Below are 25,498 nucleotides of genomic sequence, written 5' to 3'. Positions count from 1 at the left end.
ATTACAGGAACTCTGAAGACCTGAAAAAAAAGAAAAACAAATTTATTAGAATTTTTGGTGAGGAAAATACTTGAAAGTTTTGAGAAAAGTTGAGTTTTTTATGACGAATCGAAATCGAATTCTTTGTTATTAGGTGAGATTTAAATAATTGATGACTGAAATCTGGTATTAACTAAGTCGGACTTATTTAAATCTTTGCTTGTTGATACCTTGGACAATGTGAGGTTAGAACTTTGAAGAATAACGACCCTTTAAACGAAAAATTGTCTATAATTAGACAAGAGAATTGGGAAATTCAGACAGTTAGCTATAATCGGCTAAGTGGAAAATCATCGTACCTCTGTTGACGTTACGAAAATGTCTTACCTGGATTGGATTAAAGAGTACCCTAACTATGAATAAACGAAGGCTGAACTAATTCATTCTCAAAATATTTCCCAGAAAAATTCGATTTCCGGATCTCGGAAACAACGTTTCATTTGAATACCTCTACAGAAGTGTTTTGAGCCCTTTATCCATAAAACCTGGTGTTATTGCCAGTCTTCCATCTTTTCTCTTAATCTCGTAAAGGCAGAAGTAAAGTGAAAGCTCTATTAAACGGACGCTCTATTAAGCGGACAACTCTATTAACCGAAAAGCTGGTACTGCTTACCGTAGATTTCACTGCATTAATTTTTTGGTTCGAAATATATATCTAAAAAAACCAAGTAAATTTTTTTTTTGAATGAATCAGAAAATCAAGCGTCTGGAGGTCGATAAAACCTGCTGTCCTTCCTTTATACACATTTTCCTAGAAGAGTTCAGTTTTTGACTCTTCCGAAAGCTGCGGTACACTTCGTTGAATATAACCAATGTTCGTCAAAAGTTTCGAAATTTGAAAGGCACTGGTCCAACTTACAACTGACGAAGAAATAAGCAGTTATGACGGTGCTAATCTGTTAAGTGCTGACGAATAACCGAAAAGTTAAATACCAATCCTTATTTAAAGAGTTCAAGTAGATTAGGTTAGGTTAATCTGGTAGAGCAATAAGCCACGCATAGACCAGTTTGGTCCCTTGCGACACTCCATCTGGTGTCAGTTGCCTGCGCTTGACGCGAGTTTTAACAGACTCTGCGACCTCACTAACGATACCACCTCCAGTGTATCATACCGTGCGGACCCCAGATGCTTACAGCGTAGTCTTGCCAATGCGGGACAAGTGCACAAGAGATACTTCAGTGTTTTCCCTGGTGATCTGCTCTAGACATTTCCTGCAGTCTTCTCGATCTGTCAGCCCCAGGGTTGAAGTAAAATCAATGTTTTAACTCCGTTTCAGCAACTCCAGAATATGATTTCCATTTAAATTACAAAAATATTGTTCGTCTATTCTAATTTTTGTAGTTTAGTTGTAAGTTTATGCTAATTAATTGCTGTATATTAATATTATATTTTTTAAGTTTATGTTCATATTTTTTTGCAGCTAGTCGAAATTTTTATTGTTAATTTGTAATTTTCATAATTTTAGTTTTTAGAAAACAACACCGGCGTTATATCAGTTGTATATATAGTTGTGCGATATAGCGCTGCGAATACGAAGTTTTTACCACGAGCGAATGTACCTTGAATACTTAAAGACAGAGTGTGCGCATGCCCACGCGGGTGTGTATGTATGTATGCATGGGCATATGTATATGAAAAATGCACACTTTGCTTAAGTTTAATTATATATGTAAAGTGTAAATAAAATTAAATATAGCGAAATAGCATAAAATATTTTAAGTAAAGAGAAACATATTTTTATCATTATTTTTTAAATTTTGAAAATATTATTATTTATATAAAATATAGCAACAAAAATGTTTCAAAATTATTGCAAATATAAATAAAATAAAATATTTATTTTTAAGTTTTTAATTATTACTTTGTGTATTTATAAATAAATAATAAACATTTGTGGCCATAAAAATTGTTTAATGCTGAAAACTATTGAACTACAGGGTTAATGAAAAACGATGTTCTAAATATTTTCAAAATAACGAAAATTTGGATGGGCGGTAGTCGCGCTTGCAGATAATTCTGTAGTTTTGCAAAAAAAAAAAAGTTTTTATTTTTAAATATACCCCTTTCTATTCGATTATACCAGCTGCTTGATTTATACCAGTTGTTTGTTCGATCCGCCACTAACAAAAAGTAAGCGAGGGCCTCTTTAGTGTGTTACACTCACTTTCTGCTCGATTATGTCAGTCTATTTAATTTATACCAGTTACTTATATGATTTTTAGCACTTTATTTCTTTTTAAGATAGTATTCAGATGTCTTGTTATATTGTTATACTGCTTTTTTAATGGATTATGCCAAACTATTAAATTTATACCAGTTACTTTTTCGATATTTCGCTCTCTATTTCTTTACAAAAGAAAACAGATGCCTTATTAGACTGTTATACACTTTTTCTATTCGATTATGCCAGACTATTACATTTATACCAGTTATGTTTCTTATTCACTACTCTTTATTCCACTTTACAAGATACTAATCTAACAAGGTAACCCTTAATTTCGATACCATTATACTTCATTAGTGGAGTATGCGAATACCTTATTAAACTCGTATGACCTCTTTCTATTCGAGTATACAAGTTCATTAGATTTATACCAGTCATTTGTTCAATTTATGTGTCTTTGTCTCTATTTTCTATAATTTAGAAAAAAAAAGAAAAATTATCTAGCTAGTTTTCCCCTTTCTATTCAATTATGCTCGTCCCCTTGATTTATACCAGTTGTTTGTTCGCTTGGCCATTCTCTATTTCATTACAAATGAATATGCAGTTACTTTCATTAATCATCATTTACTCGTTTATACCAGTTCATTTAATTTATACCAGTTCTTTGTTCGAATCGTCACTCTCTATATTTGCAGAATGTGAAGATGGCTTATGATTAATAAATATTAATGTATTTATGTTAAAATTAAGCAAAAGCTTTTGAATCCTGTACACAAATTTCTCAAGCAATTTCTTAAAAGAAGTGAGGTGACAAAAAAGGGTTTCGAAAAGGTTGAATTGAGATGTGTTAGTAGAGTTAGCATTGACGGGCATGCAAAGCGACTGATAGTGCTAAAAATAGAACATACTATCAATATGAGAGAGCAAATACCTTTCTTTAAAACAACGGTTGTTTTCTTAATTTTCTTTTCAATTAAAAATTAATTAAAAAAAACAATTAAAAAAATATTAATAAAAAAAAGTTTATAAAAAAGTCTTTTTAATTGTATTTATTGCAAAAAATTTTCATTCATTGTAATTCATTTGTAAAATAAGTATGTATGTATGTATAATAATAAATTCATTGTCTCTTTCATGCACATGAAAAAACTTTACATCAATTCGCTTACCGTTAGAATACAATCGACATAGTTTTTGCGTTTGTAAATTACAACAATTATATAAATATATGTATGTATATATCTATATATATTTTTATTATTACAAATGCACAAATATTTATGTATTGATATGTATGTACATGTAAGCTAGTTGCCTAATTGTTATTGTTGTTATTGTATTTAATACATTTTAAAGTGCATTTCATAAGTAGTACAATAATATTTTAGCATATATCAACACTGTATATATAGTATGTATGTATTATTGTGGTATACCATTTTGTATAAATATAATCATAATGTAGTTAATATTATTTGCATGTGTGAATGCATAACGGTATACTTGTATGTAGGTATGCACATTTACATATACATATGCACTATCCTTAGAGCATATCAAAATTATATACATTTTATAAAAATATTTTTTATATACATATGTAATGTAAATACATTGTATGTATGGTATATAATAAAATGATCTTTTAGCTATATGCTTACCATAATTGATTTTAGTAATTTTTTGTAACGTTTTAAGGCCACATGTTTTGCAAGTTTTTATTGTTTCAATAAAAATTAATATTTCGTACTTTTATTTAATATAAAATATATAAGCAAATTTTGCATGTCAAAACTTTTACTTAAGAGTAAACTTTCTTGAGCAGTTAAATTATTTTATTAGTTAATAAACAAAAAATTTTAAAATCAATAAAATATTTTGAAAAAAAAATTATTAAAAATTAGTTTTCTTTATTTTGTGTTGAAAAAAAATATTTAAAAAGAATTATTAAAAAAAATTATTAAAAATATTATTAAACAAAATTCTTATAACAAAATTATAAACAATTTTAATCAAATATTTTCATAGAATAAAATATTATTTTTTGTAATATTTTTTTAATACGATAATTTTTTAGAAAAATTTTTTAACAATATTTTTATAAAAACAAATTTTCATATCTGTGTTATAAAAATATAAAAAAATATTCTAAAGAAATACTATTTTGTTTTATTTTTAAGAGAATATTTTTATTTAGTAAAATATTTTTTCTAATAAAATATTAGTTAATTAACAAGAAATTTTAAAATCAAAAAAAAGAAATTATTTTGTGTTAAAGAAAGTATACAAAAATTTTTTTTTTTTTTTTTTCATAAAATATTTTTATTAAGTAAAATATTATTTTTTATTATATTTATTAATACTTTTTGAAACAATTTTTTACATAATTTTTATAAGAACAAATTTGTCTGTGTTATAAAAAGTATATAAAAAAATATATTATAAAAAAACTATTATTAAAAAATATTAAAAAAAAAATATAGAAAATACCGTTATGGTTTTTAATGAGAATATTTTTATTAAGTAAAATATTTTTTCTAATAAAATATTAGTATTTTAAGTAAATGTTTTATGAATAAAAATATGCATATTTTTTCAACACAAAATAAAGAAGAAAACAATTTTTATTAAAAATTTTTACATTTTTTCTTTTTATTACTTTTAAAATTTAACAAGAAAACTGATAACTAGCTAAAATTTTATTCGAAAAAATATTTTACCTTATAAAAATATATTTTTTTTTAACAAAATAGTATTTTTTATGATGATTTTTAAAAAATATTTTTTTTTATAATTTTGAAGTAAGTAATTTATAAAATTTTTTTATTAAGTGATATATTTTTTTTTAGTTAAAAATAAAATATATACAAAAAAATATGAAAATTATAAAAAAAATGTATAAAAGAATAAAATTTTGTTTTTTTTTTTTAAGAAAATAGTTTTATTAAGTAAAATATTTTTTAATAAAATATTATTCTTTTTATATTTATTTTCAATAATTTTTATGTATAATTTTTAGCAATGTTTGATTAATATTTTGTTATTATTTTTATATACTCGTAAAACCACTTATTACTTTTATTAAAACAAATTTTAAAATTTTATTTTTACGTTCAAAATATTTTATATTATATTTTTAAATAAAAAAAAGAAATAAATTTTTGCTGATAATTTATATTGAATAATTTTTATTATTGTAAATTTCAATATATTTAGAATCTGTTTAAATATAAAGAACAATAATTAAATTTCATGAAAATATAAAATAAATGAAATAAAATAAAAAGTACCAAGTAAAGTTTTTTTCAATATTTTTATTGTTTTAATGTTTTATAAATAGAATTAAAAAATACCAGTTTTTGTGCAAATTTGAAGTCTCAAATAAAAAGTTTTCATTTATAAGGCTAGTGAAATATATATTTTTTTAATTTTAATTTTAACTTAATTTCTGTTTATAATTTTGTTTATATTAACATGTTTGTAAATAATAATAAATAGATGCATATAATTGTGTTTATAATTTACAATTTAGTAAACTAAATGTTTATATAATTTTTCGATTATAAATAAAACTGTAAAATTGAAATATAAAGTTAAAACTAGAAAAAAGCATTTATCGCATATACATACATAATTACTTTCGTTTAGCAAATACAAATATTTTTCTCATATGTATAATATATAGTATATGTATATAATATCTTCACTTTTTTATATTACATATGATATATATAAATGAATATGTAATGCATATTTATAAGTAAATAAAAGTATAGTTTATAAAAAAATTGCATTATAATATTGTTTTACCCTGTAACCCTGTAAAATTAGCATAATTTGAAGCGCAAAAAGAAAAAGCGAATTGAAAACAATAATTTAGGCATTGGACACAGGCTTGGCCTGCACAAAACTCTACTCCACTTAGTACAACAAATTGTAGTAAAATATAACAATTTAAAACTAACATTTTCGTTGCTTACTCAACTAGAGACATACCGAAAAGTATGTTGATATTTTACAATTTCGAATATTGTGCTTAGTAACTAAATGTTTTTAATTTTCTCTTGCGTCACATACTTAAAAATTTCAATAAAAATAGACTCGCAGAAATAAATGGAAAATATTTCAGCAAAACTAGAATAATATAAAATAATAATACAGCTTTAGAATACACAAAAGAAAATGTAGCGAAAAATAATAATAATAAAGAGGCGAAATACTTTGCGTTTTAAGCGCGCTATGAGCGCTTAATGAGAAAAATAAAACAGAAAATGTACAATAGATATATAGAAAGAAATTTCGCAAAAAAAAATGATGAAATCTAAAAGTTAAGTAATTTTATAGTACAACGAGCAACGCGTGTCATATTTTTTACATTTTTTGTTGCATAAATGCAAATAAAATTAAAAATTTGCGATTTAAAATTAATTATAAATTTATATAAACAAAAATTACGCGTTTGAACTAAAAGCCATTGGACACTCTCTGAAAAATAATATTTGTCATTATTGTTGTTGTTGCAACATGATTAATCTACAATGTAAAGCAATAGTAAGTAGTTTAGAGTAAATTTAGTTTACAGTTAATAGTTAACAACTAATACAAGCTAAAAGCAAATCATACTAAGTGAATACTTCTTAGAAGGTTAGTTAATACAAAAGTAGTTATCTATAGATAAAGATAAAAGGACGAAACACAACAAGAAAGGGGGAAAAAGTAACACAAAACGTCTAATTGAATGACGTTTAAAACACAGAAAAAAATTAAAAAATATAAAAAAAAATTAAAAAATATAAAAAAATTAAAAAATATAAAAGAAAATTAAAAAAAATATATATATATAAAAATAAAAATAACAAATAAAAAAAATACAAATAAAAAAACTAAAAACAAAATTTGTATAAAATAAAATGATTCAAAAAAACGAAAAAAAAAATTAAAAAAAACTTTGATTAAAAATTTTAAATTTAAAAAATAATAAAAAAAATTAATTTAAAAATTAAAAAAAAAATTAATTTAAAAATAAAAAAGAAATTAATAAGGATAAAAAAAAATAAGGAAAAAAATTAATTAAAAAAAATAATAATTTAATTAAAAAAATTAATTTAATTTAAAAAAAATTAAATCTAAAAAAAAATTAAGCGAAAATGTTAAGAATTTTCACGAAGAAGCGCAGTTTAAGCTTAACAAACAGAAAAAAATGTGTTTAAGCCAACAAATGTAAGCTTCAAATCGACAAAAATGTATTGTCTGCTGTCTCACTAATTCCAAAAAAAAAAAAAATATTATCAACTGAAATTTTTTAAATAATTATAATGTGCGTATTACACTATATTCGTGCACTTAAATGCCATACAAGTGCATATTTATTAGAATTCGAAGCCGGCAACAATGATTAGCCGCTTACAGGCACCCACAGCAATTTATCCAGTTCCTTGTCCACGGCATCCTTGATTTGTGTGCACATGTGTTTGATACTAACGCCGGGTATTACAGCTGAAAGACAACATAACAAATATTAATATTCATAGTCACGACAAAAATATGTCAAACACTCACCCGATATGTACTGCTTGTAGTCTGCTTCGAGTTTTAATGCGCGTTCGTACATTTCCTTGGCGGCCTTGGCCGATATTTTATCAATGCCAAAGTCACGTATTTCACGTATTTGTTTTGCCGATTTGAAACGTAAGAGCAAAACGATCGGATAGATTTGTAGGCGCTGAAGACGTTCAACAGCCGAGGGGGATATGTCTAAAATGCAGTGACGACGATCCTTCAAGGGGCGGAAAAAATTAAATCAATTGCGCAATTAGGTAAAAAAAATTTTGAAACTGTGTATTATTGTTGATTTAGTTGTTGTTGCAAAAAAATTTTCAAATTTTGTTGTAGAACAAGTCGTTAAGCTACGATTGACGATTTATATTTTTCGGTTAGGTTGCCGAAAATGTGTGAAAAGTGTCTAAGGCGGAGTATTAGTGGGGAGTTTAGATTGATTGTTAACGCTTAAAGGAGAAAAATTGAATATTGGGTGTCTAAGCCACGATTGACGATTTATATTTTGAGGTTATGTTACCAAAATGTATGAAGAGTGTTTAAGCCTAAGTAGTGTAGTGGTGTATTTAGATTGGTTGTTTGTATGAAAAGTGTCAAAAACTGAGTATTAGTGGTGAATTCAGTTTGGTTGTTAACATTTAAAGAAGAAGTATGGGGTATTGGATATCTATGACCGCAACAACCGATTCCATATGACATCCAAATTATTCGAGCAAAGACTTTTCCACAATCGAATACTTTTAATACCGTTAAAACGTTAATTTTAGAATAAGTTTGTGGTGATTTTGATATAAATATAAAGTGTTGCTGAATTTCCAAGTAAAGTTCTGTTTACTCCCTAAATCCACTTCCATATGTTTTACACCGCTACAACAACAGCTGCACAACAACTTTTTCCACAGTTTCTCAATTGAAAAGCGAAGCTACTCACATTCTTGCATGCGTTATTGATATTCTCCACCGTGGTGCACTCGAATTTATTGCCACGACGGCGGTAGTCAACGAAAATATTTTCCTGTAAGCCCTCTTCCATGGCATTTTGTGAGCAATCCATTGTGGTCACTTCGCACATTTTGAATAAATTCGAAAAATCAATAGTCAAACGTTCCATAACACGCTCCGATAGCGGACCGATTATAAGCACCGGCCGACGTACAGGTGCTGCAGCGTAATATAAATGACAAAAAATCAGTTAAAAAAAAGCTTTTTTAGCACTTTCAATGTTAATTAATAAACCGCGCTACTCACAATCCAACCGTTCAACACGCTGATAGCTCAATATGCCACCGTCATCATTCAATATGCCCGAGTCGGGGAAGAAGCTTAGCTGTGTGTTGCTGAAACTGGCAATTTCGGTGGAGTCACGCGATGAGCTACGCTGGTGCTTTTTTCGACGAAAAAACGAACGACGCGCCGATGTGCTGCCACGCCGTGCGGTGCCGCCCTCACAGTCGACCACTTCGCCAGCGCGCAGCTCCTCCTCCACTCTAAAAGCAAGCACGTAGCATTTGTGAAATAAAAATATAAAAAATCAAGAAATTTTGCTATTTGAAGCAACGAGGACATACTTCATTTGACTCGGTATAATGCCGCACTCCTTGCGGTGGCCTTTTGCATCCAATTTCCAAGCGCGCCACAGACCGAAAGTGCCATTGAAAACCGTATTGTCCACATAGAGCACCTCATCCTTGACGAAACGCAAGTCGCCATCATTCAGCTCGCCGGTACGATCGAAACCGACGCGTATATAAAAGGAATCACCTGTCTTGTCTTTAATTTGCTTTAATTCTGTTCGGAAATTTTTTGGAATGTGTTAAAATATAATTTATGTGCGCTTAAAACACTCACTTTTCAATTTATTCTGCACCAACAAGGTGACAGTGTCCGTCAACTTCGATATCTCATTGGCCGCCTGCTCGGCCGTAACACAACGCAAGTCTACGCCATTGTATTCCAATATCTGATCACCTTTGCGTATACCAGCAATATCGGACGGTGAACCAGGGTGTACGTCATGCACGAAAATGCCCACCTTGTTGCCACCGAATAGCTTGATGCCCAAATTCTTAGATTTATCCATGCATAGGGTGACATAGCGCGCCTCCTCCTCGTACACGGTCGATGTAGTTGAGGCTGTAGTGGTAGTTGTAGCCGCCGAGGAGGGCAAATCTTGACTGCTGCTCATGTCCGATTGATTTTCCAGGCTATCGGCAAAACTCTGATCCTTGATCGACTGGGTTGAGATCAATGAGCTCGATTGTGGCATTATGTTCGTCTGCTGTGCCAAGGGATTGCTGGTGGGTGCCGAGATTGGTAGTGGTGGTAGTGAGGACATCATGGTACGCACCGGTGGTCGTGGTGAATTGCGAGGTGTGGGCGAGCCAGAGTGATTCACTGGAGATTCAGTCTCGAGATTATTGGTGCCGTCGTATTCGCCAGAGTGAAATTCTTGAACGCAAAAAGTGTTAAAAAAATATGTGGCATATTGGAATTTTCGAAAAACAGTGTGGCACGAACACATAAATATTGAAAGAAATATGTCTGGTACACTTGCTTAAACTTCTTTTTTAAAACCGTTAGTTTTTTCAAATACTCATTTAATTTCGAAAACACAAAAATTAAAATTTTTAAAAACTCTTCCGATGATTTTAACGAACACGTTGAAAAATATAAACTTTTTTCAAAAAATTATAATTTAAAAAGTCTCAAAAATGGGGTTTTAGAACCACTAAAAATTTTGATTATAACGATAAAAAAAGTACCAACAATCGGGATCGATTTGATTATAACGGTAAAAATTATCCCAATAATCGGGTGCTTTGTTTATAACGGTAAAAATAATAACAATGATCGCCATCGGTTTGAATATAACGGTAAGGTTAATAACAATGATCGGGAACGTGATCCGAAGTGCACGAAGATCGCGATAGATCGAAAGCATGTCGATAAAAGTGCAAAAATTAAAAATTTGAAAGAAAATAAGAAGTAATATCATATAGTACCAAAAACTATCTTTGATCGTAGTGGAAAATTTGAGGTTAGGCTAGCGAAATTTCTCGAAATATCTTTGAAGCATTAAAGATCCATAAAAGATCACTTAAGGCTTTAAAAATACGATCCAAATATTAAAAATTTTAAAAGAAATAAGAAATAATATGTTACAGTACGAAAAAGTATCCATGATTATAGTGATAAATTTGAGGTTAGACTACCGAAATTTCTAAAAATTTGTTTGAGATCGCAAACGTGCCAAATTCAAACATTTAAAAGTGTAAAGAATCGTAAAAAAAAATATAAAAATTCAATTCTTCCTGCAAATGCTCAATGCCCACACATAGAAATACAATATTTTTTTTTGTACTCAATGGATTTGTTTTACTCACTTTCCGGATTGTACTGCACCAGCATGGTTATCGAGTTGCCGCATTGACGTAACACATTCGCCGCAATGTCATTTGTAGCCGATCGCATATTTATGCCGCAAACTTCTAAGAGTTGATCGCCCACCTGAAGACCAGCACGCGTGGCTATGCTCTTATCGGCTACAGTCGATACAAAGATGCCGCCACCATTGTTATTGCATTGTATGGTAATGCCGAGCGATTTGTCGCTCTTCTCGATCGTGACTCTTCTAAGGTCTCCAGGGCATAAAAAATCCGACGGCGCATTCGAATTACGCTTACTACCGCCATGACTCAACACTTCGACATGCACTTGCGGCATCGGCGAACCGCGTCCGCTACCGCCACCATTCGCTGCGACCGCAGCAATCGCTGAATGATGCATTAACATCGATGGTGGCGGGCCGGACATGCTTACGCCACAATAGTGATGATCAATCGAACCGGAACTGTTCTTAACGCCAGCACTATTCTTACTCGCCACACTCGGATTGGATGGTATGCGCAAGCGTTGATGATCCTTCTTGCGTGGAAATGTGCCACCTTCATAGATGATACCGCCAGCACCTCCACCGGGCATACCACCGCTGCTATGTGGATGATGATAGTGCGTGGAAAGCGGGTAATCTTGCACGTATTGCGTATGCATAGGCAAACCGGGCGTCATAAAGTCCATATCGAATTTGTCCACCGAGCTGGTAGGTATGCCAATCGCACTGCCAGCTGCCGTATCCACGCCGCCGTGTTGAGACTGCTGCGTCGACGTGTGCGAGTGCGGTCCGTGAGAGTGGGGATGCGTGTGTAGTGGCGGTGAGGAGGGCAATGTTAGCGGACTAGAGTGGCGTATTTGACGCATTGCATTTATGGAATTTTGCGTGAAGGTCGGAAAGAGCTGCGAGTGGCGATTGTGCATCGGGGCGGACATGTTATTCGAATGGAAATGGTGGCCGATACCGCCACCAGCACCACCGCCAACGTTCATGCCTCCACCGCCAACACTGGCGCTCATAATGCCCGAGGCAATACTCTCGCTGTCACTTGGATACTTGGAGACATTCTTGTTAGCTGCTGCTTGCGGCATTGGTATGCCACGCTTCTGATAGTGATTGATCGTCGCGCATTCACTATTTGGCGGACTCTTCGCCGACAATATGGAATCGATGGAGTTTTGCGACTTAATCGAGATCATGTCCAATGAATTCTGCTGTGTTGTGGAAGCGCTACGCCCAAAACTCGGCGGATGGAGATTCAGTGGTGTGAAGAGCGCCGGATGTGGCTGCGATTTGCTAGAGCTGACGCTTGTAGGCATGCCAACACCGCCCATACCCGTATTGCCGCTGTTCAACATATCGAAAATGTGCGGTTTGCGTGGCAGAAACTCCGCACCCGTGCCGCTATGTATGACCTGTTGCTGCGCCTGTTGCCCGCTGGTCTTGTAGAACTCCGTCGGCGTTATGTTGAGCGAGTAGCGGTTTTGATAGTTGTGCGCACGCTGATTGCCATATTTGTCCGGCACGGGCGGCATTTTCACACGCATATTCGCACCCAATATGGGCGCCGGTCGTTTTAGCAGCTTAGTCGGCTCGCCTAACAGGCCCACGTTGTCTAATTGTGGTTCCGCATACACGGAGTGTCTGTAGTTGGCATAAACATTATTGCTATTGATATTGCCGCTATTCACATTCGGCATCGCTGTTGTACCGGGTGTGGGGCTGAAGAGCGCCGAGGCGGGTATGGGATTGGAATTGCGATGAGGATTGGTTTTGATGGCTTGCCCTGCACCTGTTATACCGTTGCGCATATGCGCTTGCGGTTTAGCTTGCGGCGGCAATGGCGGTGGCTGCTCATCGGAGGTTTCACGCTCATCCTCCTTGTCGACATTTATCGGACCGGCTGTGAAGAGTGCAAGTGGCGGTCGCTTTTTCTCGCGTTGCTGCACTATGGTGCCTGTGGGATTCTCATGTGTGGCATTGAGTATATTGGCACGTGGCCAAGTACCCATACTCTTGGCAGCCGCTTCCTTCTCCTTTTTGCTACGCTTACCACGTCGTGGTTTCTCCGACGAATTTTCGCTTAACACCGAATCCAACTCGGCGAGCGCATCATGCTCTTGCGTGAAGTGATCGACATCAGTGCCTGGCTTCGAAATATGTATCTTCTTGAAGATGCTTAACATTTCCGAAAATTTCGAAGGATGCTTGGCGCTCGTCATGCGATGCATCGAATCAATGGAATCGGTTTGCGCCGACGAAGTGGTCATGCGTCGCTGTCCATCGCTATAACCCATATCCTGCACATTCTTTAATGCGAAGATGGTAATAGCATCGTTGCGCTCATCGTTCAGCAAACCCATCACATCGTCGACGGAATGTATGCCTTCCATGGATTTGTTATTAATGCTCAGCACACGATCGCCCACATCCAATTCGGGCTCGTAGGCCGCTAACGAGTTCGGCTCGATTTTCGAAATGAAGACGCCGGTGTCCAGACTCAAACCATGATTCATATTATTTTGCATATTCAAATGCACGGTGTAAAAGTGTCGTTTGCTGTGACGCGTGCGCGACACCAACAACTTACAACGCGGCGCACTACTACGTATCTCGTCCAGCACCATGCGCTTTGTCATGGTCTGACAATCTAGATTATTCACCTTACAGATGACATCATTCATTTTCAATTTGCCAAATGCGGGCGAACTATTGGTGACGCCACACACCAGTTGGCGATTGTTGCTGTCATCCAATATTATGCCGATATCGCTATCGGAATGATAGTTCAACTCAATGTCGAGCAGATCTTCGGCCTCGTAGGTGCTCATGCGAAAGCTGCGTCGCGACGTGCTATCAATATTCTGATTTTCAATTTGCTCCTTCAATACGTCGATTTTCTTTTGCGCTTCATCCTTTTGCTTCTTTATTTTCTCGCTATCACGTATGGCCGAGAGCAGATCTGAGATCGCCTTGTCGCGTTCTTTGCGCAAATTATCGCAGAGCGACTTTACCGAATCACGCTCCTGTACGATTTTCTCACGCTGCGAAATGGCCCAATCGCGCACGCCCTTCGCCTGTTCGGCATCCTGCAGCGCGCGCTCCACCTCCGAGTTGGCCTTTTCGAGGCTTTTGCGCAACTTTTCCACCTCCTTGAAATCATCTTTGCTATCTGAGAACTCCTTAGACCACGAGTTGGACTTGAGTAAATCGCGCTTTTGCAATTCGGCATTGGCCTGATGCAACTCATTGATCTCCGCCTGATATAATAAGTCGTTTTTCTTGTAATTCTCAATTTCTTTTTTGGCTGCCGATAAGTCGTCGAACATTTTCTGATGCTCATGCAATACATTGTCCTTCTCGGACAGCAGCTGTTTGAGCTCCTCATCGATGCGATTGCGTTCGACCGTTATGAGTAGCACTTTCTTGGACTCCTCGGAAAGTAGTGATTTCAACTTTTGTATCTCCTTTTCCATTGTGTCACGCATTAAATTGAAATGCTCACGTGATTCACGATAGAAATTGCGTTCCTTCTTCACATTGTCCAGTTCGGCAAATGTCGAATTGAAGCTCTTCTTATACTTTTCACGCTCGGCAATAATCAATTTGCGTTCATTCACCAATTCAGCGTTGTGTTCTTTACACAAATCCAACTCCTCCAGCAACTTTTCACTTTGCTGCAACAATTTTTCATTATCGGCGCCACGTCCGACCGCCACGTCGCCATAATAGTACGCATTCGCCGCCGCATTAGCCGACTTATTGCCATTCTCATTCTCCAAACGTATCAGCTGGCGCTCCAGTTTTGTATTCTGCTGCTTGAGACGCGCATTCTCCGCCATAACATCGATAAATTTATTACGTTCACTGCTTTCCAATTGCGCCATGGCATTCACATATTGCTCCTGATAGTAGCCCACCTGATCGCGCAACTCTTCGCAGCGGCACAACGGATCGGCACGCTGATGTCGCATTTGACTTATTTCCATGAAAGCCGGACTATACGGCGATGACTTGATCACCTCGTATTGTGAGCCATTCGAAACATTGGCGTTGTTTACATTGCCACCACCGCCAGCGGTGTTGCCGCTGACAACGCCGCTGCCACCGCCACTACTGTTACCACTGTTTTGTCCATTATTGTTGGCCAAATTGGCCGCATTTGTGTTGGCACTCGAATTCAATGTGGGACGAAGCGTGCGGTCATAGCCGACATACTCGGGACTTTCTTCTGCAGACGGAAATAAATTGAAATGGTAATTTTAATTGTGTTTTTTGTTTTTTTTTTTTGTCTTACATTGCAGAATTCAATTGTTACTAACCTTCTTGGCTACTCGTACTCGTTAAAGAGAGATCTCCAGATGCCATCTTCGCCATCACACCATTTTCTCAAGTCACAAGGGTCACTTTTAAAATACACTGATGATTTGAAGAGTGTAAATGTTTATTGTTTTTATTTTATTTTATTTTATTTTTTTTTGTTAAATTTATTTAAATTTTTTTTTGTTATTTACTATTATGGTATGAATGTATAATAAATGTTTGCGCAAACTTGTAAGAAACTATTGCACCAATGGGGAGAGGGATATTTTTAAAAAGAAAGCAACATTCACCGATATTAGCACAACAAACGTACCGTGTAAATATTATAAGCATAATTATAGTTGTTAGGTTAGATTAAATGGCTGATACTCCAAGAAGATGGGTTAGCAGTTAGAAAAATTAAAAAAAAATTAATTTGAACGCGTCAATTTCATCGTAGATTGCACCTTTACTTCAAACAATAGCCTACGTCAAATTTCGGAAAGATATCTCGTCAAATGAAAATGTTTTCCATACAAGCACTTGACTTTGATTGGTCGCTTTGTATGACAGCTATGTGCTATAGTGGTCCCACCTGAACAATTTTTAAGGAGATTGTAGAGAATTGAATTGATTGAAGATATCTCGTCAAATGAAAAAGTTTTCCATACAAGCATTAGATTCCGATCGTTCAGTTTATATGGCTGATATGCGCTATAGTGATATGATATCGGCGGTTCCGACAAATGAGCAGCTTCTTGGCGAAAAAAGAACGTGTGGAAATTTTCAGATCGATATCTCATAAACTCATGTAAACAGACAGACGGACATGGCTAAATAGACTGAGCTCTCACGCTGATCATATATAAACACCCAGAAGGGTGTAACAAACTACGTGCCACACTTAATAAATTCTGTTCAGGGCATAATTAATGCATACATAACACTCAAGATAGCTCAATTAGCGAAGCAAATAATTTTAAGAAGTACATGTCATTAATTTAAATCGGCCAAACCTTTATACCGCACTTGTTAGTTTCAAATTAAGTTAATATATGTATGTATGTATGCATAAAAAAAATATTTTACACCTTTTGTACTACGCACTAAAACAATAAAAATAATAAAAAAATGAATCCAAAACCAAGATATGATAAGTTATCTACATTCATACTAATGCAGCAGCACCAGCACAAGTAGTAAAAAATAAGCACTTACAAATGGTTGTATTTGAGTTGAAAGTTAAAACAAATTATAAAACATTCATTAACTATTGACTTTTCATGAACTGAATACAACCACACACAGTCTTACATTCATAAATTGAAAATAAGATATGAGTTAGAATATAAAATGATAAGAGCAACAGGCTCACTAAGTCGGTGTAGGAAGTTGAGTCAGTGTGTAATGATGAAACAAAACTCATGGCTGCGCGGTAATTGTGTTAGTGACTGCCCACCTGAAATTTGCTCACGCCTAAAGTACACCATGCGTAATTACAGATACTAAACATAATTATTAAAGCACAAAAAGGCGTTGCTGGCTGTATTTATGGAAATAGCGGGTCAAAAATTTGAAGTTCTAACATTACTTGTATATAATTACAGTGTTTAAGCAGTAAATATGCATTTAATGAGCAAGATCTTTTGAATTTCTCCGAAAACGTACATTTTGGCTGCACCAAAGCTGGAATACCGCTGCCTTGGACTAAACAATTTATACGAAGATTAGAGAGTTGCCTTGGAAAAAAATATATGCCCTTTTTGCTGCACTATGTAAAAGATAAGTATAAAAAGATTTTCCAGACAAAACTTGATTACGATCGATCAGTTTGTATGGCAGCTTTATGCTATGGTGATCCGAAATGAACAATTTCTTTGGAGATTTTAAGCTTGCTTTGAAAAATAAGCTATAGCCAATTTTGTGCCAATTTGTTAGCACTGAATCACCAACATAAAATATGTCACTTAAACAAAATAATAAAAATATTTCCGAATTTATAAACAGTATTAATTAAACACAAAAAAACTTTCTATTTCACTGTATACCTTAAACACCGAACACATTTTCTAATTTGGATTACAAAAATTTCGCAGCTACTGCTGAGCGCGACTTGCTTAAAAATAGAAGAAAAGGTCGCTAATATGCCGCTGCTGACATTGTTGCGTTTTAATACGATTTTTTATGATTGAACAAGGTCGTATGCAAATTTTTTAGACGATTAAACTTATAAGAAAAAAAGTCTTATCGCTTTTATTTTGGTTGATACATTATTGCAAAATAATGCTTTTTATTATTTTTAAACTTAAAGCTAAAATAAACACGCACACAATCCACAAATAAACAACACACGATTACATAGCAATCGTAAAGAAATGATGGTGTTGGTGAGAAACCTGCAAACTCAAGTGAGCAGGCAAATTAAAAATAAATTATTAATTTATTTTATTTATTTCAAGCCTCTGTCAAAACAACAACAAAACAATAGCTTTAATTATTATGATTATTGCCGCGGTTGTTGTTTATTGTTTTTTTTTTTTGCTGCTTTAGGGGCAAATGAACTGAGGCAATGCTCAACACATGAAACACAGCAAAAACAAAACATCGCAGTCGCGGCAGCCAACGCCAATAATCGTGTATGAAAAGCGGCTTAAATCCGGGTAACTTGTTGAAGACACAACACAACACAAAAAAACAACACAAAAAAACAACAACCATAATAAAAATCGTATAGGCAACATCAAAGTGGAAGTTATAGATGTTGGTAGTGTTGACCACAACCACGGTGAACAGCATGGATGACGACGACGACGATGATTAAGGTGACCGTTTCGCACGCCCCAAGTTTTAATGCGATCACAAAACTTAAACCGAAACTTGCTCAAAGTAGAACACGCAATAAACGAAAAATTAAAAATAAAATACATATAAATATGAACGTAAGTTAAATGAGTGTGAAACAACTAATTTCCAAATGTTCCGAATCTGTACATTTCACAATGAAAATATGAAGCAAATAGCCAAATCAACAAGGCGAGTAATAAACCAGTAATAATTCACCGGTCTGAAATCTTTGCAGCTAACCAGTTAGCAGAGCCACCTCCAGTAACTCACCCAAGCAGACAAAAAAAAAGAAAACAAAACAAAACATCAGCAGCGAATAACAACAACGAATAGATAAAGCAAAAGCAAAAACAAATAACTACCTGTGGTACTCCGGCGTACGGACGGTAATGTAAAGAAGCACAACTGTTGCGCGCACAATACACAATGGTTGAATGATTTGAATGGGGCAACTCTCGCGTAATTAGCAAAAATCGAGGTGAACACATACATACTTACAGACGTACTATATACATATATATCGTAGATTTCATACTAATTAGTATTTGGACGGTATTGTTACGTATGTATGTACATCTACATATAGCTATGTACTGGGTAGGGTGGTTAGTAATAAGATGACGAAGCGCTGCATGTGGCACAGCGCACACAACTGGAGTTTGTGAATCGGTATAATATATGCAGTGCTATTGCTGATGTACATATGTGCATTAAGACTGCAGACAGCAGACTTACTTGAATAATTTTAACGTTCAACGCCTCTTTTAATTGAGTTTTATTTACATTTAGCTATTGGTTAAAAATATGCTTGAGGGAAAGCTTTGTGCACCAAAATATATGTAAAGTGTGGTATGATGAGATCAGTGCAGCTTAAATTAATACCAACCAAAATTTCAACCATATATAGTACATACATATATTCCAATATTAGTTCAGGCATTATTGTAAAGATGCAGTAGTAACTTAGGTCTAAAAGCTGATGTCAACCCAAAATATCAAGTCATTCTACGGCATTAAACATCTATACTTTCTAATTAACAGGATGATCAGCAATATGTATGTACATACCTTTTATGTAGGTGTCCTTTACACTACGCCGCACTTTGGAGAAAGAAAATATCGCCTTTCACTTTGTGCTCTTTCAAAGCGAGCCTACACTGTGAAAGACTGTCGCTAGCGCTGACGTTTACTGCTGTCTACTGTTGCTGTTGCTGCTGCCGTTGCTTTTATTTTTTGTTGTTGTTGGAATTATTGCTGTGATTGTAGTTGTACTGTAATCTTCTTCTACGCTTCTCTACTTTTTATATTTTTTTTTATTTTTTCACAATTTGATTAACGCCCATTTTTCTCACAGATTTTTTATTAAATATAACAACTATTAGCACTATATTTTATATAATTCATACACTTTATTGGTTTATCTTCGATTTGCACTAATTTTCATGCGCGAATTTCACATATTTTCCAATAATAAGGCACTTTAATATTTTTTCAGCAGAGAAGGTGAAATTTTTTATCGCAACGTACAAAAGCAGGGAAGTAATAAAATAAAAAAGATCCAGCGGACCGATGATGACAGATTCCCAGTATTCGGTTTTTTGACAAATGATCGGGAAATACTGGCAAATTGGGTTAAATGCCAAGACACGTCAAATGGACAGGGTAGTACGGCGGATATGAAACTTTCTGAAAGATAACCGATATTGCATTGCGCAAACTTAAATTATGTTGTAGTAGATAGATTTTTATGAGTTATTTATGATATAATATATGAGTTATTTAATATATTACACAAATATAACAACAGCTTCTATACATAACTACATTTTTGAAATTGTACATATAACTAACTTGTATGCTATATTTAATTTTATTATTTTCACCCAGTCAACCCTGTTTCATTATGACACTTTTTCATCGCCCACAATTTCGTAGCAACTGACAGCTGTCAGAAGGTATTGCTCATTCGCCCACCTCTACTTGAAAAAAAACAAGGCCTATCAAACGTATTAATACACACGAAATCCCTATAATATTTAGTTTAAAAATAACTAAATTTTTTTATATTCCACACAAATTGTTTTGCAATATAATTTGGTCAAGTGTTTACTAAAAGAAATTGAACTGAACGTAATAAAAATATATGTAGGTGAATTGCCACAATAGGGCCAAGTTGAAAGTGAGGCAAAAACTCGGAAAAAGAAACAGAAGCAAAGGGAGATAACGACGAAGTACCGGAGCAGCCAAAATGGTGAGTAATGCATTTTGATACTTTAATATCTATACTGGATATTGCGAAATGTTCTCCTAATCAAGTGCATAACCTTGATATAAATTTACGATATATTTTAAAACAAGTCTTGAAGGTGTGCCGGTGCAATGCGCGTATTAAGCAGTGGGCAGGCGCAATAGTACTACAAGTAAAAACCATGCCCATATATGGTAATCATACCTGCTATTGTTATGGTTGTTGTTGTTCAAACTACGGCTTTGTTATTTATAACAAAATCGGTAGCATAACGGTTGTTAACTTACAATAACCCCACTAAAACAAAATATAATTTTGTTATAGTATTTTAGCACTTTCACGATTTGCTAATTTTTTTAGTATTTTTTTTTTAAATAGTGAAAATGTAATAACCAATAGGTTGATTGTTAATTACTTTCTGCCTCTTTCAGTCGGACGTACAAATGGACAGTGCACTTGATTTGATGCGTCGCCTGCCACCACAACAAATCGAAAAGAATCTGATAGATTTGATTGATTTGGCGCCAGAACTGTGCGAGGATCTACTCTCATCTGTGGATCAACCGCTTAAAATAGCAAAAGATAAGGAACATAATAAAGATTACCTGCTGTGCGATTACAACCGTGATGGTGATTCGTATCGATCGCCGTGGTCCAACACTTACTACCCGCCACTAGAGGACGGACAAATGCCGTCAGATCGTTTACGTAAATTGGAAATAGAAGCTAACTATGCCTTCGATCAATATCGTGAAATGTACTATGAAGGTGGAGTATCTTCGGTGTATTTGTGGGATCTGGAACATGGTTTTGCAGCGGTAGTTTTAATTAAAAAGGCAGGCGATGGCAATAAAAAGATACGAGGCTGCTGGGACTCCATACATGTCGTTGAAGTACAAGAAAAACCTACGGGGCGAACGGCACACTACAAACTAACATCTACAGCTATGTTATGGCTACAAACGAACAAACAAGGTTCTGGCACAATGAACCTGGGCGGCTCATTGACACGTCAAACAGAACAAGATGCTAATGTCAGTGAATCTTCGCCGCATATTGTAAACATTGGCAAAATGGTTGAAGAAATGGAGAATAAAATACGCAATACGCTTAATGAAATATATTTTGGTAAAACGAAAGACATTATAAACGGCTTACGTAGCGTACAGCCGTTAGCCGATCAACGGCAGGAGGTAGCCATGAAACAGGACTTGGCTGCGGCAATATTAAAACGTAATGTAAAACCAGAATCGAACTGAGGTGCATGTGTGTAATGGGGGAGTATGACATTGGCGTTTGCAATATACATACATACAACATATACATATATATAGTTCAAGTTGCAGAAGAAAACGAAAATAATGGCGCAATAGCAAGCGAAAGGATTAAATAAACGGCGATTAGTGTAGATGAAGTGTGCTTAGCAGGCACTGTCTGCATAAAACCATATAGATGCAATTTTTTTAATTAAAAAATAATTAAAACAATGCTAGTAACACACAAAAAGGAAACGAAAAAACACAAATCCTATGCAATTATACTCAAATTCCATTTAAAAAGAAATAATCCAAACTAAGTTTTGAATGCCTAATAAGACAATGAAAATTTTATCGACAGTAATAATGCATGCGTGCATCAGTAAGCGCTAAACTTACGTGGGCGATTACTTTCGCTGGAAGCTCGGCAAAAAAAACTGGATTTCGTAGCCAATCTCGCACTTGAAAGTTTTAAAATCACATTTTTGAGTGTGGCGCCTCCTTGCATGCACATACTGTTATACAAATTATAATTATAATAAATTACCGCATCGAAATATAATGGACAAAACATACCAATAACACGTAAACTAAAGCATTTGCATTATTGTTCAGTAGTGGTGATTTTTTAGTAAAACAATTTAAATGTAGCAATTGTTAAAGTTGTTGAAATAATTTGAAGACAAATTGAAACTAAATATTAAACACAAAGTGATCGAGAGTAAAGTTTGGTAAGCGAGCTACATGTGTAATTAATTAATTATTAGAGAGTATACAGAATAATGTAACTATCACTACCAAGCAAGAACGTTTAATTTATATATGTATGTCCCTATAAAAGTAAACAAAATATGTACATACATATGTAATGCGCCACAGTCTGATTGTCATTTAAATTGCAAAAACAAAAAAGAAAAGAACAAAGTGAACAAAGCTTAGCGATAACACTTCTTGTCAATTGTTTGTACTCTCCCCCCGCCTTCCACCCACGTGAATGCCTATTTTGTATTGTTTATTTTTATTTTTTGCTCTCAATTACTATAATTATTTGTTTCTCTCCGTCAACGTTAATAAATATAAAAAATATTAATATTTAAGTTACACTGCATGTATGTGTGTATTTAGAACTTTGAACAACAGCCGATTTATCAATTTTAAATGAGAAAAGTATATTTACATGCATACATAAATAAAAAAAAAAAACAAAACAAAACGAAAAAATATTAATATAAAAAAAATCAAACGATTGATTTGTGTATTTACAGTTATAAGTTTATGCATTAGCTGCAATAAAATTAACACAATTTCTACTATTATAAATATACTACTGTTTACGTATTGTGCTTACACATGCATACATATATACATACATACATACTTTACTTTATTACACTGCTCTGTATTTATAACGAAACAAACCGACAACCAACAACAACTCAGCTGAAATGTCTAGTTTCGAGTGTATTAATTTGTATTTGATTTAATTAAAAAACGCAAAACAAATGTGCAAAATTTTATACAAGACACTAATAAAACAAACAAAAAAATTAAAAAAACAATAAATTCGATTTTTGTGGAAGACTTACCTGTCTCAGCCGGAAGTGTAAAATTGTGTTGGTATACGCTTTTTTCGACGCTTTTTCTGTAAAGTGTCTACTTTTGAACTCATTTTCCGATATTTGAATGTACCTTTGATATGGAATAGATTTCACCGATGGTGATTATATATATAATAACTTTTGAACTATTGTAAAACTCCGCAACCGGTGATGCATCTTACATTGCTTCAGCTAATTACATTATTCAAATCAGCGTTTTGTAGTTAATAGCTAAATCAAGATTGTGCTATGTTTATAAATGCTGGAAAATTTGGTTTTGTTTCCGACGAAATAATTCTGTAAACGTATATCAATCTAGTTCCGTTTGAACTCCATAGATTGCCTTGTGCAGAGCAAAATTATTTCATTTCCACGACTGTCGGGTGCATGTAACCGGAATTAACCAGAATTTTTATCTTGCAGCATTCTTTAAAATTCCATGAGGATAGTTTTCTGACGCTACAACATCAACATCTAACAAATCTTTAAAAAATTACTCTTCAACCCTTTCCATTATTTATAACAGCGCCAAAACAGCTGTTTTCTATATTTGTTTTTGGACCACATGTTTATTTGTTCTCACAATTCACTTCAATATTTTTGTATCCGTTGTTCATTTTATTTTTTAATTACTAATTCACGGGAAGTTTCTTTTTTCTGCAATTTTGACTTTCTCTGCAATCACCCACTTTACTACGCCGCCTTAAAAACAGTTACCCGCTACATAAATGCAAGTGACATGTGTCAAGGTAAATTACAGTATGTTTTGATACTATTTATACAGAGTGTGCATGTATTGTTTTTATTATTTATTTTCTGTTGATAAAATAATTAAGCTTGACTACAGTTTATTCAAAGGATAATTTTTTGTATAGCAAAAATATGTAATTTTAGTGTAGAGTTAAACATACATTATTTGGATTTATTGTATTTATTAGGAAAAACAAATTGCACGCTTTTTTAATTTTATTTTGTATAGAACGTCAGTTCAAACGAAAGCTGACTTTAGTTGGCGAGTTTTATTTTTTATTTTTTTCTTTTTTATTTCCATTGCAAATGTTTATAAATCTTTTTCCGCACACTAAATAAACTAATTAGATATTTCATATAATATTTAAAATATGCATCAGTTGAAAAACTAAACAAACAAAATATAATAATTACATAACTCTTAACTATATACAACAATACTTATGTGTATGCTTGCAGTTATGAATGTGTTGGTTAAAAATGGCCCTCGAATTGTTAATTACAAGTAATTGTTTATTACTACATACATATAGAATAACTGTATGTATGTATGTTTATAAGAGCTTTTTTGTGGTGTGTTTATTAACTAGAAATAAATGTAGTGCCGCAGCGCGTTACTGTTATCTACAACTTACAAATAATTTGTTATTAATGATTTAATAAGCGTTTACATCTAAATAGTACACGTATAAAATGTGGGTTTCATATTTATTTTACATGTTGCTTATATATTTCTCTGGTTTACGTCAAATAATTTGTGTACAAGTTAAAATTATTGTTTTTCTTATATATTGAAATTTTCTTACTAGTTTTCGAGGAACACACATTTGTTGAAAATAAACTACTTATTTATTAGACACCAAATAATAAACCATATCCAAAATACTTTAAATGTGTGAAAAAGCAATTTTTATAATAATACCGAAAAAACCATAAAAAAAGAAAAAAATAACAAAGCACAATTAGAAACTTATTATTTAATTTAGAACTAGTGTAAACTTAAATTAGTTAATTTGTGCATATTTTAAACATATTTTAGCTGCTTATATTATAACATTCACTTGAATCAAACAAAAATTTTATTTTCACGCAATTAAAATATAATCAATAATAAACATTAAACGAGAAAACAATGTAGCATTTACAATGCATATGTGATAGCTGATATAAAAAATATATATATTAATGTATATAAGCAAGCAAATTATACTGAAAATCACAAATCAACATTTTTCTTCTGTTCTCTTGTTAGGTGTGTGTGTGTGTGTGTGTTGTTGTTGTTGTTAGTACTTATATGTAAATGGTTTTACATGTTTTAGTTTTTTTCGCTCTTACTATATAGTCTAGCT

At 33.3% G+C, this 25,498-nt stretch overlaps 2 protein-coding genes across 2 annotated transcripts; one reads left to right on the top strand and one right to left on the bottom strand.

Moving 5' to 3' along the window:
• Positions 1-7,353: 7,353 nt before the first annotated feature.
• On the bottom strand, positions 7,354-25,497 carry LOC126753665 (disks large homolog 5). Its single transcript, XM_050465337.1, has 10 exons — positions 23,388-25,497; positions 19,366-19,983; positions 15,474-15,570; positions 11,144-15,382; positions 9,609-10,208; positions 9,329-9,548; positions 9,009-9,247; positions 8,692-8,921; positions 7,764-7,980; positions 7,354-7,700 (listed from the first exon to the last, which is right to left on the bottom strand). The coding sequence occupies exons 3-10, from the start codon at positions 15,526-15,528 to the stop codon at positions 7,600-7,602; spliced, it is 5,901 nt and encodes a 1,966-aa protein (XP_050321294.1). The 5' UTR covers positions 15,529-15,570; positions 19,366-19,983; positions 23,388-25,497; the 3' UTR covers positions 7,354-7,599.
• LOC126753669 (F-actin-capping protein subunit beta) lies at positions 20,239-23,022 on the top strand. The gene is made up of 2 exons (XM_050465340.1): positions 20,239-20,548; positions 20,977-23,022. Exons 1-2 carry the CDS (start codon positions 20,546-20,548, stop codon positions 21,802-21,804), a joined length of 831 nt encoding a protein of 276 aa, XP_050321297.1. The 5' UTR covers positions 20,239-20,545; the 3' UTR covers positions 21,805-23,022.
• Position 25,498: the final 1 nt, after the last annotated feature.

The sequence above is a fragment of the Bactrocera neohumeralis genome, chromosome 3 (assembly GCF_024586455.1).
Source record: "Bactrocera neohumeralis isolate Rockhampton chromosome 3, APGP_CSIRO_Bneo_wtdbg2-racon-allhic-juicebox.fasta_v2, whole genome shotgun sequence".
NCBI classification, from domain to species: Eukaryota; Metazoa; Arthropoda; class Insecta; order Diptera; family Tephritidae; genus Bactrocera; species Bactrocera neohumeralis.
Note: the sequence above shows the minus strand (reverse complement) of the source record. Positions and strands in the feature narration are given on the sequence as shown.

What these genes read in the sequence shown, in the direction of transcription:
- LOC126753665 (XM_050465337.1), bottom strand. Translation starts at nt 15,528, where the DNA reads ATGGCGAAGATGGCATCTGGAGATCTCTCTTTAACGAGTACGAGTAGC. An exon ending in TCAATAACGCATGCAAGAAT is followed by an intron (nt 7,981 to 8,691) that starts GTGAGTAGCTTC and finishes CGCCCCTTGAAG; the next exon opens with GATCGTCGTCACTGCATTTT. An exon ending in CTACAAGCAGTACATATCGG is followed by an intron (nt 7,701 to 7,763) that starts GTGAGTGTTTGA and finishes GTTGTCTTTCAG; the next exon opens with CTGTAATACCCGGCGTTAGT.